This window comes from Phytophthora ramorum (assembly GCF_020800215.1).
Source record: "Phytophthora ramorum isolate Pr-102 chromosome Unknown Phyram_PR-102_s0021, whole genome shotgun sequence".
Classification (NCBI taxonomy): Eukaryota; Oomycota; class Peronosporomycetes; order Peronosporales; family Peronosporaceae; genus Phytophthora; species Phytophthora ramorum.
Window position 1 is genome coordinate 388987 of NW_027150667.1, and position 17274 is coordinate 406260.

General features: G+C 52.1%; 2 protein-coding genes across 2 annotated transcripts; one reads left to right on the forward strand and one right to left on the reverse strand.

The window, feature by feature from the left end:
• Positions 1-2355: 2355 nt before the first annotated feature.
• Positions 2356-4722, reverse strand: KRP23_14450 (Beta-glucosidase BoGH3B; the record flags this gene model as incomplete). Its single annotated transcript, XM_067885273.1, has 1 exon — positions 2356-4722. The coding sequence occupies one exon, from the start codon at positions 4720-4722 to the stop codon at positions 2356-2358; it is 2367 nt and encodes a 788-aa protein (XP_067737465.1).
• Positions 4723-6960: 2238 nt separating this feature from the next.
• On the forward strand, positions 6961-9327 carry KRP23_14451 (Beta-glucosidase BoGH3B; the record flags this gene model as incomplete). Its single annotated transcript, XM_067885274.1, has 1 exon — positions 6961-9327. The coding sequence occupies one exon, from the start codon at positions 6961-6963 to the stop codon at positions 9325-9327; it is 2367 nt and encodes a 788-aa protein (XP_067737466.1).
• Positions 9328-17274: the final 7947 nt, after the last annotated feature.

The following is a 17274-nucleotide window of genomic DNA, read 5'->3' on the forward strand; positions in this document are numbered from 1 at the left end:
GCATCGAGCAAAAGTGACGCCTTCAGTGGCACCAAAACTGCACGGGTATGGAGCTATAAGTATGATTCGACGTCCATTGTGTGGCGCGCATTCGCGAGATTTTTGGCCGTGGAAGACTTTCCTGCCTGTTTCTTTTACTCTAATTTATGCCCAAGCACGACTTTCGGTGGAGATGTAGCCTTTAGGATGATCGACGGTCTCGTAGATGCCGTATCAAATGTGAAAAGCGGTGTGCCAAAGGCCGCACCAGGCAACTCAATACCTTTGCGGCTGACATTGCGCACGGATAGTGAGTATATCGACCGTTTCCACCAATTTTTACTCCCGACGTGGTTTACAAACATAAATTGGCGTACAAACCAAGCGCTCTACTATTCTCCAGAGCTGCTAGCTAGGAAGGATATGCATATCTGCTTTCCTCTCGTCGGCAACGGAGCACAGACGCCAAGATTTTGTCAAGAACTTTGGATCAATTTCGATAGATCTTGCTCTTCCACTGATGTAAAAGGCCGAAGTGTTGGGCTTCTGTACGCACACACGCTAGCGCGTCTCCACGACATACAGACCCGCTTCCCGAATTTGACACTAGATTTGACATTCTTGGAGAGCCAAGAAGATATGCAAGTAGCCCGAGGTGGGCTAGGTTTGCTCGGATCCCGGCGATCAGATATTAGCACGATCATTCGCGCTCGACAGTGCAGAGCGACACATTCTTGTGAGACTTTGTATGTGCAGGATTACCGCTACGAAACTGGATTGATGACCGCAGATCTTATCGAGTGGTATCGGGTAGTGGCGGTGCTGCGAATAATCGGACAGAGCTACTTCATACTTCGTGGAATCGGATTAATGCTAAGCTGCTACTTCGTATATGGTAACAACAAGTCTGTAAAGAAGTTGAAGGCACTGCATCTGTTCATGAAGACGCCGAAGCAGTGTGTCGTGTACGGCAGCCCATTTCCGGTGATGTGCTACGTATTCGCTCACTTACTAGACGCTGCCTTCATGTACGAGATGCTCAAAGGCCGCTTTATCACGCAGGCCGGAATTGTAAACATTGATCTTCGCTCTTTTGTCTCGTACGCCGTGATTCAGATGCGAAACGTGTGGATTTTTTCCTTGGCATGGCACCTAGTTGTGACCTTATCAACGTCACGTCGACTGGCTCACAGCAATCGCCTGAATAATGGAATAATTGGCGTCCCGAGTTTTTTTCTGGGCGGCATGTCAAGCATCACAATAGCTGCGCAGTATCGATCGCTATCGTTTCGTTCGTCTAAGATTTTCCGAATAATGGCGTTTCCTGGCAACGTCGGTCGTGCGTGGGAAGCTGCTAAATATCAATACAGCTTCACCCATCGAGGGAGAGGCAGTATTTTACTTGGCGGTGTCATTATTGACCTCAAATTTCTCGTCTGCTTTGTATTTGCACTTGTAGCAGCGTGGGTAGTGCGAGTCTTCTGCTTGTATATTATTGCCAAAACACAAGGCAACAATAGCTTTCAAGACTCGAACTGGGTCGTTCTTTCCCCAACACCGGTACCCTACTCGGCTGGAGTCTTGTGGCCCACTACCAGTGTGTCGGTTTATTGGAAAAGCAGCCGTTTCTGCATTCAAAACAAGGCACGAAGACAACCAAAACAACAGAGAAGCGAACGTTCATTGCGATGGAGTCGGGTAGTTGCCCCTTTTGCACCAAGCACAGAAGCGCTGCAGCGGCAAAGCGACTCTGACACCCGATCTGAACAACGAAGGGTGAATCCTTTACGCTTCATCCAGCATCAGCTGAAATGCCTCCACAGACGTTCTGAAGAAGTCGAAGTGACTGTCGCATTTATGAATGCTGTACTTCTCAGTGACCCACTGGTGTACTTGCATATCGTTCTTGGCAATGACCGGTCCACGAAGTTGGGCTATTATCAATCGCTGTGGCGTCCACAGCAAATGGTGCTCCTGCCTACGGAGGTGGTCGGAGAGCACAACGAATACACTATTGGTCTCAAACTGCTTCGACGAGTCAACGCATCGGAGCTCACGTGGTCAGAACTCGTACAATGTGGCTAATGACGCTGCACTAGCTACATCAATCGGCTAGGATTATTGGGTGAATGATGTCTGAATATTTGGATATTTTGAAAAATATCCTAGAAATGGGTTGCGTAATTTTCCAGTCGCAACCTGTTTGACAAACAGCACTTCAATCGGTTTTTGGTAAAAAGCACAAGACTTACATGAGTATCGTACTAAATGTCAAGGACTATTGACAATCATTGCACATGAAAATATCCATTCATCATGCTTAAAATTGGTAGTTGACCACGTAGTGTGACCAATACTACTATATCCTCATATATCTTACCACGGCTCATCGAACGTTCCGAACGGGTACTCACCCGTGCTCAGCGAGAACGTCGCGCACAGCGGGTTGGCCGGCGCCGTCGCGTTGTACACGTCGCAGTCCGTCTCCGGCTTGATGGCTACCACGAAGTCGCAGTCCTCGGCCACCTTCTTGAGGCCGTGGCCCACCTGCGGGTAGTACACGCTCCAGTCATCCGCCGTGAGCGTGAACTCGACGTTCTGCGTCTGGCCGGGCTCGAGGCTGATCTTGGAGAACTTCTTGAGCTGCTTCATCTCCGGCACGTTCAGCGAGTTGAACGGCTGAATGAGGAACAGCATCACGGTCTCTTTGCCGGCCACGCTGCCAGAGTTTGTCACGTCCACAGACACCACGACGTCCTCGGTCGAGACCTCCACGACGCTGCGGCTGAGACGCACCTCCGAGTAGGAGAACTCGGTGTAACTGAGACCCGTGCCGAAGTCCCATTGGTTCTCGCAGTAGTAGGCGCTGCTGGACTCCTGCGTCTGGCACATGCTCGTCACGGGGTGGTTGTACGTCAGCTGGATGTTGGCCTGGTCCTTCGGGTACGTGATCGGCATGCGGCCGCTCGGGTTCACCTTGCCGTAGATGATCTCGGCCATGGCTTGGCCGCCCAGTTCGCAGGCCAATAGGCCGTTCACCACGGCGTGCACGTTCTCGGGGAGGTCGCCGAGCAGACGCGGACGACCCTCAAACAGCACCAGAATGACCTTGGTCCCCGTGGACGCCAGCTCCTTCACGTATTCAATCTGACCGGCGGGCAACGCCAAGTCGTCGATGTCACCAGGCTTCTCGGCGTACGTGTCTTCGCCGATCACGGCGATGGTGTACTCGGCCTTGCCAGCCATCTCCTTGGCTGTGGCCATGTCCGCCTCCGAGTACGACCCGTTCGGGTGCAACCCGTTGAAGAAGGCGAAGCTGTCGTTGCCGACGAGCGTCTCCATGGCCGACTTGACCGTGATGCCCTTCGTGAGAAGGTGATCCTGGTCGCTGTAGCCCTGCCACGCGATCGTCCATCCGCCGCACATGCGGCCGATGTTGTCGGCAGTGAAGCCCGTGAGGAACACCGACGCGTCGTCGGCGATAGGGAGCGTGCTGTCGTTGTTCTGCAGCAGCACGATGGACTCGCGCGCCAGCTCCAGTGCCGCCGAGATATCGTCGTCGTTGCCGATGAGTGCCAGGTTCTCCTCCCCGGGCACCGGCGTCTCGTACAGACCCAGCTGCAGCTTCATCTTGACCACGCGGCGGGCCGACGCTTTGAGGCGCTCGCGGAACTGCGGGCTCTGCTCCAGCAGCGCCTTCGTGCCGTTGTAGAAGCTCGTGTCCTGCGCCACCATGCTCATGTCCACGGACGCGCGCGTGAGCGAGATGCGCGTCGCCTCGGTCTCGTTGCGCGCGGTGCGGTGAAAGTCGGTCAGCTGGTTGATCTCGGCGTAGTCCGTCACCATCATGCCGTCGAAGCCCAGGTCGTCGCGCAGCAGCGCGTTCATGAGCTTGGTGTTCGACACGGTGGGCACGCCGTTGATGGAGATGTAGTTCTCCATGGCGCTGATCACGCCGGCGTCCACGGCGGCCTTGAAGGGCGGGAAGAAGTAGTTCATCATGTCGTAGTCCGACACCGTCACGGCGTCCTTGTCGTGGCCTGAAGGCGTCTTAGGGTAAACTATCCAGTGTTTCATGCAAGCGGCCGTGTGGTTGTTGCTCTGCAGGCCGCGGATGATGGCGTCGCCCATAATGGAGTTCAGGTGCGGGTCCTCGCCGAACGTCTCAAACGTTCTGGCCCACAGCGGGTTGCGCGAGATGCCGAGAATGGGGCCGAACACCCATGGCACGCCCGATGCCTCCGTGTCGCGGCCCGTGATGCGGCCCTGTTCGTACACAAGGTCGGGGTTGAACGAAGCGCCGCCGTTGATCTGCTGGCCGAACAGCACGGCGTCCTTCACGAAGATGGCGCCGTGCACCGAGTCGACGCCGTACACCATCGGGTGGCCACCGTTCTCCTCCATGGTGATGTCCTGGATCCTTGTGACCACCTCGCGCCACTCCTCTGCCGACCACATGTACGTGCCGTTCACGGGTCCGTTGTTGAACGGACTCGTGAGGTACGAGCCCACGCGCATCTTGGCGTACGCGCGCACCTTGTCGTCGTCGACCTTGTTGTCCTCCGTGAGGAGCTGGTTGATGTCGATCTGTGTCATCTGCCCGATGATGTCGTCGTCGGTGAAGGTGGCCACAATGGCATCGGCACGTTCATCCCACTGGTCTGCGGAAACGAGCGGAGCGCCCTGCTGCACGACGAGGCCGAGGGCCGTGCACAGCACTGCTGCGAACCACGACTTGAGCATGGCTGTTTTGATCCTCTTGGGCGAAGCTTGTTGTTGGAAGGAAAAACGGAAAGTGAGTGAAAAGCAGCTCCATACGCAACTTGCTCGCTCTCGTCTTTCATCGCGAGGGGGGGCGCCGTACTAACTACATACACATGCATCAGTGCAAACCTATGTGTTTGCGGGCGCGTGGTGCTTGGTCCGGGGCTGCCCTGCCTCCGCACAGGATTGTCTCGGCAGGAGGAATGTTGCTGATACCAAGAGCAAGTTGCCCCTTCCTACTGCGGCGGTCCGGAGGGCGTGGGTTCCATACGTGCAGCATGCAAGTACAGTATTATAATTACAAGCAACTACTATCGGATCCCTGGGTCAGATAGTCTAGGAAGAGGGAATCCCTGTGTCGTGATCACCCAGATGTTGCGCGTTTTGATGCGCGAAAACTGAAGCAGATTAATTGAAGATTGAAGATTAATACATGTAGGATCGTTTCGAGATCTTGCAGGGATTAAAAGCTTGGCACGGCAGAGCTCGGCAAGAACGGATCCTTTTTTCACTATGGGGAGCCATGCGCGGAGAAGCAGTACAACCATCTATTCTAATTAGATTGAGTTGTGAGTATCTTGCTTAGGCAGCTAAGATGACGCGGGCTGGAGAGAATATGTTTGGTTGGCGTAGGGTGTCCTGACTGCTGCCAAGCGAGTGCTCCGTATCTGAAAGAAACTACAGTGATTAAAAATAAAAGTATTGGCAAGGATTTCTTGTGTTTCTCGCCGTTGCCGTCAGCGTTCCAATGCTAGTTCCGCTTGCAATCGGACCCTGCAAATGCATATACATACCATCAATATACTCTGCAATATGTACTGCTTAACGATACTGCATTACATGTATCGACATGTTTAGATCACGAAAGCATGGACAGGCATTGTCTTTGGCTGAGCGGATTCGGTATCAAATCGGCGTCCTCAACCCGGATTGATTCTGATTTTTTTTTTGCTTTATTTGATTCCGCTACTGCTCCCAAACCAGTCTGATATGGGCATTGTGTGTTTCCTTGCAATATGAATTATTGCGATGCATGTACTCAGTAGTAAGACAATTCAAATTCAAATGGGTATATATTTCACACACTCATGTTGCAATCTGAAATTTGAGCTGCACCAACTCACGATTTAGCTTATATTCCCAAGAGAAATCAACATGAAAGTAATTGAGCTTCAAAACGTATTGATGGGTTTGGCAATCCAGGAGACTGCAGCATTCTGAATGCCCATGATATTAATAGCAGCTGCGCGCGATCTGCGCAAATTGCTACAATAGATGTATTCTAATATTAAAGTAATACATGTGTATGTGAATTCGGGCATTTGCACAACGATTTGCGTAGTCGACAGGTTGAACCTGTGTGTTGATTCAACACTGTTGAACTTGTGCGCACGTTGAAGTTCATTGTCTCCGACTCTAAATAAATATCATGTAGTGATCAAATATGCGTGGATTTATATAGCCGGTAGATTATGTATCCTGCTGCATGACCGCCCTTGAATCAAGAGACTGAAAAAAAAAGATCGTGGTTGAAGCAGGCAAGAGCAAAGCTGTTTACACCAAAACCAGCTGACCAGCGAGTTTCTCCTTCAAAATACCATTCTGCCTTTGTACAACTACTTGCACACTATACTCTGCTACGCTTAACACTACCGTTCTGCTATTCCCCGCATGGCTCCCCATAGTGAAAAAAGGATCCGTTCTTGCCGAGCTCTGCCGTGCCAAGCTTTTAATCCCTGCAAGATCTCGAAACGATCCTACATGTATTAATCTTCAATCTTCAATTAATCTGCTTCAGTTTTCGCGCATCAAAACGCGCAACATCTGGGTGATCACGACACAGGGATTCCCTCTTCCTAGACTATCTGACCCAGGGATCCGATAGTAGTTGCTTGTAATTATAATACTGTACTTGCATGCTGCACGTATGGAACCCACGCCCTCCGGACCGCCGCAGTAGGAAGGGGCAACTTGCTCTTGGTATCAGCAACATTCCTCCTGCCGAGACAATCCTGTGCGGAGGCAGGGCAGCCCCGGACCAAGCACCACGCGCCCGCAAACACATAGGTTTGCACTGATGCATGTGTATGTAGTTAGTACGGCGCCCCCCCTCGCGATGAAAGACGAGAGCGAGCAAGTTGCGTATGGAGCTGCTTTTCACTCACTTTCCGTTTTTCCTTCCAACAACAAGCTTCGCCCAAGAGGATCAAAACAGCCATGCTCAAGTCGTGGTTCGCAGCAGTGCTGTGCACGGCCCTCGGCCTCGTCGTGCAGCAGGGCGCTCCGCTCGTTTCCGCAGACCAGTGGGATGAACGTGCCGATGCCATTGTGGCCACCTTCACCGACGACGACATCATCGGGCAGATGACACAGATCGACATCAACCAGCTCCTCACGGAGGACAACAAGGTCGACGACGACAAGGTGCGCGCGTACGCCAAGATGCGCGTGGGCTCGTACCTCACGAGTCCGTTCAACAACGGACCCGTGAACGGCACGTACATGTGGTCGGCAGAGGAGTGGCGCGAGGTGGTCACAAGGATCCAGGACATCACCATGGAGGAGAACGGTGGCCACCCGATGGTGTACGGCGTCGACTCGGTGCACGGCGCCATCTTCGTGAAGGACGCCGTGCTGTTCGGCCAGCAGATCAACGGCGGCGCTTCGTTCAACCCCGACCTTGTGTACGAACAGGGCCGCATCACGGGCCGCGACACGGAGGCATCGGGCGTGCCATGGGTGTTCGGCCCCATTCTCGGCATCTCGCGCAACCCGCTGTGGGCCAGAACGTTTGAGACGTTCGGCGAGGACCCGCACCTGAACTCCATTATGGGCGACGCCATCATCCGCGGCCTGCAGAGCAACAACCACACGGCCGCTTGCATGAAACACTGGATAGTTTACCCTAAGACGCCTTCAGGCCACGACAAGGACGCCGTGACGGTGTCGGACTACGACATGATGAACTACTTCTTCCCGCCCTTCAAGGCCGCCGTGGACGCCGGCGTGATCAGCGCCATGGAGAACTACATCTCCATCAACGGCGTGCCCACCGTGTCGAACACCAAGCTCATGAACGCGCTGCTGCGCGACGACCTGGGCTTCGACGGCATGATGGTGACGGACTACGCCGAGATCAACCAGCTGACCGACTTTCACCGCACCGCGCGCAACGAGACCGAGGCGACGCGCATCTCGCTCACGCGCGCGTCCGTGGACATGAGCATGGTGGCGCAGGACACGAGCTTCTACAACGGCACGAAGGCGCTGCTGGAGCAGAGCCCGCAGTTCCGCGAGCGCCTCAAAGCGTCGGCCCGCCGCGTGGTCAAGATGAAGCTGCAGCTGGGTCTGTACGAGACGCCGGTGCCCGGGGAGGAGAACCTGTCACTCATCGGCAACGACGACGATATCTCGGCGGCACTGGAGCTGGCGCGCGAGTCCATCGTGCTGCTGCAGAACAACGACAGCACGCTCCCTATCGCCGACGACGCGTCGGTGTTCCTCACGGGCTTCACTGCCGACAACATCGGCCGCATGTGCGGCGGATGGACGATCGCGTGGCAGGGCTACAGCGACCAGGATCACCTTCTCACGAAGGGCATCACGGTCAAGTCGGCCATGGAGACGCTCGTCGGCAACGACAGCTTCGCCTTCTTCAACGGGTTGCACCCGAACGGGTCGTACTCGGAGGCGGACATGGCCACAGCCAAGGAGATGGCTGGCAAGGCCGAGTACACCATCGCCGTGATCGGCGAAGACACGTACGCCGAGAAGCCTGGTGACATCGACGACTTGGCGTTGCCCGCCGGTCAGATTGAATACGTGAAGGAGCTGGCGTCCACGGGGACCAAGGTCATTCTGGTGCTGTTTGAGGGTCGTCCGCGTCTGCTCGGCGACCTCCCCGAGAACGTGCACGCCGTGGTGAACGGCCTATTGGCCTGCGAACTGGGCGGCCAAGCCATGGCCGAGATCATCTACGGCAAGGTGAACCCGAGCGGCCGCATGCCGATCACGTACCCGAAGGACCAGGCCAACATCCAGCTGACGTACAACCACCCCGTGACGAGCATGTGCCAGACGCAGGAGTCCAGCAGCGCCTACTACTGCGAGAACCAATGGGACTTCGGCACGGGTCTCAGTTACACCGAGTTCTCCTACTCGGAGGTGCGTCTCAGCCGCAGCGTCGTGGAGGTCTCGACCGAGGACGTCGTGGTGTCTGTGGACGTGACAAACTCTGGCAGCGTGGCCGGCAAAGAGACCGTGATGCTGTTCCTCATTCAGCCGTTCAACTCGCTGAACGTGCCGGAGATGAAGCAGCTCAAGAAGTTCTCCAAGATCAGCCTCGAGCCCGGCCAGACGCAGAACGTCGAGTTCACGCTCACGGCGGATGACTGGAGCGTGTACTACCCGCAGGTGGGCCACGGCCTCAAGAAGGTGGCCGAGGACTGCGACTTCGTGGTAGCCATCAAGCCGGAGACGGACTGCGACGTGTACAACGCGACGGCGCCGGCCAACCCGCTGTGCGCGACGTTCTCGCTGAGCACGGGTGAGTACCCGTTCGGAACGTTCGATGAGCCGTGGTAAGATATATGAGGATATAGTAGTATTGGTCACACTACGTGGTCAACTACCAATTTTAAGCATGATGAATGGATATTTTCATGTGCAATGATTGTCAATAGTCCTTGACATTTAGTACGATACTCATGTAAGTCTTGTGCTTTTTACCAAAAACCGATTGAAGTGCTGTTTGTCAAACAGGTTGCGACTGGAAAATTACGCAACCCATTTCTAGGATATTTTTCAAAATATCCAAATATTCAGACATCATTCACCCAATAATCCTAGCCGATTGATGTAGCTAGTGCAGCGTCATTAGCCACATTGTACGAGTTCTGACCACGTGAGCTCCGATGCGTTGACTCGTCGAAGCAGTTTGAGACCAATAGTGTATTCGTTGTGCTCTCCGACCACCTCCGTAGGCAGGAGCACCATTTGCTGTGGACGCCACAGCGATTGATAATAGCCCAACTTCGTGGACCGGTCATTGCCAAGAACGATATGCAAGTACACCAGTGGGTCACTGAGAAGTACAGCATTCATAAATGCGACAGTCACTTCGACTTCTTCAGAACGTCTGTGGAGGCATTTCAGCTGATGCTGGATGAAGCGTAAAGGATTCACCCTTCGTTGTTCAGATCGGGTGTCAGAGTCGCTTTGCCGCTGCAGCGCTTCTGTGCTTGGTGCAAAAGGGGCAACTACCCGACTCCATCGCAATGAACGTTCGCTTCTCTGTTGTTTTGGTTGTCTTCGTGCCTTGTTTTGAATGCAGAAACGGCTGCTTTTCCAATAAACCGACACACTGGTAGTGGGCCACAAGACTCCAGCCGAGTAGGGTACCGGTGTTGGGGAAAGAACGACCCAGTTCGAGTCTTGAAAGCTATTGTTGCCTTGTGTTTTGGCAATAATATACAAGCAGAAGACTCGCACTACCCACGCTGCTACAAGTGCAAATACAAAGCAGACGAGAAATTTGAGGTCAATAATGACACCGCCAAGTAAAATACTGCCTCTCCCTCGATGGGTGAAGCTGTATTGATATTTAGCAGCTTCCCACGCACGACCGACGTTGCCAGGAAACGCCATTATTCGGAAAATCTTAGACGAACGAAACGATAGCGATCGATACTGCGCAGCTATTGTGATGCTTGACATGCCGCCCAGAAAAAAACTCGGGACGCCAATTATTCCATTATTCAGGCGATTGCTGTGAGCCAGTCGACGTGACGTTGATAAGGTCACAACTAGGTGCCATGCCAAGGAAAAAATCCACACGTTTCGCATCTGAATCACGGCGTACGAGACAAAAGAGCGAAGATCAATGTTTACAATTCCGGCCTGCGTGATAAAGCGGCCTTTGAGCATCTCGTACATGAAGGCAGCGTCTAGTAAGTGAGCGAATACGTAGCACATCACCGGAAATGGGCTGCCGTACACGACACACTGCTTCGGCGTCTTCATGAACAGATGCAGTGCCTTCAACTTCTTTACAGACTTGTTGTTACCATATACGAAGTAGCAGCTTAGCATTAATCCGATTCCACGAAGTATGAAGTAGCTCTGTCCGATTATTCGCAGCACCGCCACTACCCGATACCACTCGATAAGATCTGCGGTCATCAATCCAGTTTCGTAGCGGTAATCCTGCACATACAAAGTCTCACAAGAATGTGTCGCTCTGCACTGTCGAGCGCGAATGATCGTGCTAATATCTGATCGCCGGGATCCGAGCAAACCTAGCCCACCTCGGGCTACTTGCATATCTTCTTGGCTCTCCAAGAATGTCAAATCTAGTGTCAAATTCGGGAAGCGGGTCTGTATGTCGTGGAGACGCGCTAGCGTGTGTGCGTACAGAAGCCCAACACTTCGGCCTTTTACATCAGTGGAAGAGCAAGATCTATCGAAATTGATCCAAAGTTCTTGACAAAATCTTGGCGTCTGTGCTCCGTTGCCGACGAGAGGAAAGCAGATATGCATATCCTTCCTAGCTAGCAGCTCTGGAGAATAGTAGAGCGCTTGGTTTGTACGCCAATTTATGTTTGTAAACCACGTCGGGAGTAAAAATTGGTGGAAACGGTCGATATACTCACTATCCGTGCGCAATGTCAGCCGCAAAGGTATTGAGTTGCCTGGTGCGGCCTTTGGCACACCGCTTTTCACATTTGATACGGCATCTACGAGACCGTCGATCATCCTAAAGGCTACATCTCCACCGAAAGTCGTGCTTGGGCATAAATTAGAGTAAAAGAAACAGGCAGGAAAGTCTTCCACGGCCAAAAATCTCGCGAATGCGCGCCACACAATGGACGTCGAATCATACTTATAGCTCCATACCCGTGCAGTTTTGGTGCCACTGAAGGCGTCACTTTTGCTCGATGCAAACACGGAATAATTCCAAGATGTACCAAACCCCATCATCTCGTCTGGCTGGAGTGAGGGATATATTGCTCGCATACTGGAAATGCCCAAGCCAGAGCGAGGGACATCAGAGAATACTAATACAAGAGAAAATATCCCGATAATGGACCGCAACCAGGAAAACGGGAGCTGTCGCTCGAACACTTTTTCACGAGATGCTAGTTGCCGAGCCTGCGTACTTTCGATCAGGACAGCCGAAGTCGAGTGTTTCCTTTCACTTTGCGCAGTTTTCTCTTTATATCGCGAGGCCCACTTGGACAACGTAAAAAATACGCGATTGGTCTTACTACGCGTCGGTGCTACGCGAATGTGACTCATGATCTCACGTCAGAGCGAATACGACAATTCACACCCTTTCGAGTTTCGGAGTAGCGGATAAATATGGCATCTTTATTTTCTGCCTCCCACTTCGACCTTGATACAGATACGCAACGAAACGATCGTATTCGGTGGCCTTGCTCAGGCAAGACGCTTATTTGCTAGGATCATTCATTACGGCAATATTATCTCTTAAGGTGTATCAGCCACTTTCTGCTTCAACCGCATTGAACGAGCTCTGGCCATGTCAGCTCGGAAGCATAGACACTTTTCAGCAGCTTCAAACCACAAGAATATTCGTTGTGGTCACCAACCACCACCACAGGTAGCAGTAAGATTTGATGTGGACGCAGCAGCGACTGGTAATAGGCCAACTCGGTCGAGCGGTTCCTTTCGATCACCATACCTAAATACACGAGAGGGTCGCTCATAAGAACAAGGTTAATGAAGGCCACATTCGCCTCCACGGTATCTGAACGTCCATGGAGACACTTCATCTGGTGCTGGTTGTACCGAAATGTGCTCGCGCTCATTCGAACGGATAGTGCATTCCTCTCGTATTTACCAAGCCGTTCTTTTGGCATTATTCGTTTCTGCAGCATCGAAAAAGGTGGAAGTGGAGCCACTTGATCGTCTCTGCTCCCCCACTCGTGCTTCATCTCGTGTCGTCGTTGGTTGTCGTGAATGCAGAAAAAATCGCTAGTACAGTGAACACATGCTCACTGTGGGCCACAAGGTTCCAGCCGAGTATGGCACCGGTGTCGGAGAGAGGAAACCCCATTCCGAGTATTTCCTACTATCAATACCATGCACGCGAGCCAAATACCGCAGCCAACCCACGCGGCTCACCCGAAATATTCCAAGAGCGATAACGAGACAAATGAGGAATTTGAAATCGATGATAACCCCACCGAGGTACGCGTTACCCCTCCCTCGATGAGCGAAGCCGTATCGATACTTGACTGTGTCCCAGGCACGACCTATATTTGCGGGAAGTTCCATCATGTTTAGGACCTTTGACGAACGAAAAGATGTTGATCGATACTGTGCGACCAATGTGATGCTCGAAAACGTGCTCAATAGGAATTCAGGCACCCCAATGATGCCATTGTTCAGTTGATTGGGGCCCATCCAACGTGATGTTGACGCGCTTACAGCACCATGCCATAAAAAAAGTGTGTAAATCCACACGTTGCGCATCTGGACGATTGCATACGAAATGAAGGACTCAAGTTGGATGTTGAGAACTCCATCTGATGTGATAAGATTGCTTTCTAGTACTTGGTATGTGAAAGGAGCATCCGACAAATGTGCAAGTGCGTAGCATACTACTGGGAATGGGCTCCCGTACACGACGCACTGGGCAGGAACCTTCCTGAACAGATTCGCAGCCTTTCGCAGTTTTGCTATGCGCGGCAACTTCACCCGTGGACTGTTGTAAACATAGTAGCAACTCGCCATCAAGCCTATTCCTCGGAGTACGAAGTAGCTCTGACCTATTAATCGGAGTGCGGCTATAACTCGATACCATTGGATAACGTCGGTAGTCATCGACCCGGTTTCATAACGATAGTCATCAACGTACACAGTCTCACAGAAGCTTAACTCTCCGGGAGTAGTGCAATTTCGAGCGCGAATGATAGTGCTTACGTCAGACCATCCAATTGCCAACGCGGATAATCCGCCTCTACAAACTTGCAGATCCTCGAAGCTTTCCAGTATTGTCAGATCCACAGTAAGGTCTGGATATTGAGCTTGGATTTTTCGGACTCGTTCTAAGGCGTGAACATACAACATCTACCTTCAGAATCTGTGGAGGCACACGATCGGTTAAAATTGGTCCAAAGTTGGTCGCAAAAGCGCGGTGTTTTCGCGTGACTCCCAATTGTCGGGAAGCAGATTGTGCGAGCGTTTATCCGTACAAGAAGCTCTGGCGAATAGTACAGCGCTTGATTGGTACGCCAATTGACGTTGGGGAACCATGATGGCAGCAAGAATTGATGGAGCCTATCGATAAATTCGATTTGCGTTCGTAGGGTCAAGCTCCGGGGTCTAGATTGGGTTGGCACAGCGCGTGTTGTCCTTGAGTTTACTTTTGCGACAACATTACGAGACTATCAATCATCCTAAACGCCACATCGCCACATACTGACTCACTGGGACATCGCTCAAGGTAGGAGAAGCATTTTGGAAAGTCTGGCGCGCTGAGGTAACTTCCAAATGCGCGCCAACAAATAGACGTGGTGTCGAACTTATAGCTCCAGACACGCACTACAGTACTACAGTCGTAGGCTTCAGTCTTCGTAGACCTGAAAACGGAATAATTCCATGACGTCCCTGAATTCACGACCTCATCTGGTTGTAGGACGGGGGGGGGGGGGGGGGGGGGGGGGGGGGGTACAGGGCTTGTAAATCTGATACGCTGAGACCCGAACGATGAATGTCTGAGAATACCAGCACTAGTGGGTCACTGAGAAGTACAACGCTCATAAATGCGCCAGTCGCTTCGACCCTCCGTGGAGGAATTTGATGCTGGATATACTTTACTCACGCGCGAAGAAGATGCCGGAATATTGTTGCTTTTGGTTTGTGGAGTGTGCTGTAGTCGTGCTTCAGTTGAAATCTTCTGAAAGTGTGAGTCGAGTGCAAAAGGAGGATACGTTCGTCCTTGCTGCTTCATGGCACGAGTTTTGAGTTTTTGTTGTAGCTGTTCCTTTTTATGGTGACCAGGTCTATCAAGCCAAGCAGCCATGGTAATCCCAATTGTCTTAAGCACTTCCGGCTGCTCTGGGTGGACTACTGCGGAGCACCCAACAATACTCGAGGCAGCACTTGTTGCCGAAGTGCCAGCGGCTCCTTAAAGTGGGGTCCATGGGCAAAATTGTTGGTGCCCATGAGTATGCATTCTTCAGGAGAGTTCAACCGCATTGCACAAGCTCTGGCCACGAGAGCTCAGATGCATTCACCTTTTGAAGGAGTTTGAGGCCGCTGGTGTACTCATTATGCTCTCCCACAACTGCCACAGGCAAAAGCACGACCTGGCGTGGACGCAAGAGCGACTGGTAGTAAGCTAATTCAGTCGAACGATCTCGTCCGAGGCAAGTGCGCATATAAGCCAACGGATCACTCATGAGCACGGCGTTCATGAACGCTACGTTCGCCTCGACATCGTCCGACCGCCCATGGAGGCACTTCATCTGGTGCTGAATGTAGCGGAATGTGTTAGAACTCATTCGCGCAGACGGAGTACTGTATCTGTGCCTACGCATCTGCGGTCGCAGCTCTATAGCAAGCTGCTTTGAGCGGAAGCTGGTGCTAAAAGGGATCACTCGCCCTTCGTGGTTCTTGGATTTCTGTGCCCGTGATCGATGTTGCTGTTGAAGTTGTTGTCGCCGCCGCCGGTGGTGCTCGTCTCGGATGCAGAAAAAATCGCTTGTCCAGTGAACACACATGCTCACGGTGGGCCACAGGATTCCTGCCGAGTACGGCACCGGAGTTGGGGCGAGGATGAACCAGTGCGTATATTGATACTTGTGTTCAGAATGTTTGCTAGCACAATAATTCACCCAGAGGATGTGTGCCGCCCACGCTCCCATCACGACGAAAATGAGGCAAATGAGAAGCTTAAGATCGATCAATATCCCTCCAAGCAATACACTGCCACTTCCACGGTGCGTAAATGAATGTTGATACTTAGCAGCCACCCATGTTTGGCTCAAATTATCAGCCATCTCCATTATATCGAGAATCTTTGACGAGCGGATGGATGTCGAGCGATACTGCGCAACCAAAGTAATACTCGAAAAGGCGCTCAGTAAAAATTCGGGAACGCCAACAATTCCGCTGTTCAATTGGTTTCTCCGGTTAATCCAACGTGACGTAGTCGTGCTCACCACCGCATGCCATAGCAGCGCATAGATCCACACATTACGCATCTGCACCACTGCGTACGAAACGAAAGACTCCAATTTAATATCCAAAACTCCACCTTGCGAAAAGAAATGGCTTTCAAGCACGTCATATGTAAAAGGAGCGTCGAGCAGATGAGCAAACACGTAGCATGTCACTGGAAAGGGGCTGCCAAATACAACGCATTGGGTTGGGACTTTCATGAACAAATGCCGCGCCTTGCTTAAACGCGTCCAGGTAGACATTTTCTTTTGTGACTTCGGAGTACCGTGAACAAAGTAACAACTGAGCATCAGTCCAAGCCCTCGAAGCAAAAAGTAGCTCTGCCCCACAATTCGCAGTGCTGCAACGACCCGATACCACTGCACGACATCGGAAATCAGGAGCCCGGTTTCATAGCGATAGTCATCTACATATTTCGTCTCGCACGAATGAGACGGATTTGACACTCCATTACTGGTGCATCTCCGAGCACGAATGATCGAGCTAACATCCGATCGCCGGAATCCAAGCGAACCCAGCCCTCCTCGACACACCTTCATGTCTTCTTGGCTCTCCACAAATGTCAAATCTACAGTTAGATTCGGAAAGCGGGTCTGTACATCACGAAGACGCTCCATTGTGTGGACATACACCAGTCCGGCAGCTCTTCCTTCTTTGTCCGAAGGAGCACAAGATTTGTCAAAATTTGTCCATAGCTCACGGCAAAACCGTGGGGTTCGCATGCGACTACCAGCAGCAGGAAAGCATATCGTGCGAGCATTGGACTTTGCTAGTAGTTCGGGAGGATAGTGTAACGCCTGGTTCGTACGCCAGTTGATGTTGATAAACCATGTCGGTAATATAAACTGGTGAAGTCGATCTATGTACTCACTGCTTGTTCGCAAGTTGAGTCCTATGGGCCCAGCATTGGGTGATGCAGACTGTTTTTGTATGCTGTTCACGTTTGCCACAGCATTCACAAGAGAGTCGATCATTGTAAACGCTACTTCACCACTGAAGGTATTGTCAGGGCACTCTGAGAGATACAATAAACACTTTGGGAAGTCCGCCGCCGCAAGAAAGCTTGCAAATGCGCGCCAGGTAATGGATGTCGAGTCATATTTGTAGCTCCATACTCGTGCTGTCATGTTAGCAGCCTCATCCTTCGTGGTTGCGAAAACAGAATAATTCCACGACGTGCCAAAGCTCACCACTTCGTCGGGCTGGAGTGAAGGGTATATCGCTTGTAGATTAGACACGCCAACGCCAGAGCGGAGGACGTCCGAGAACACCAACGCAAGAGATACAAGACCGACGACAAAGCGTAGCCAAGAGAACGGGAGA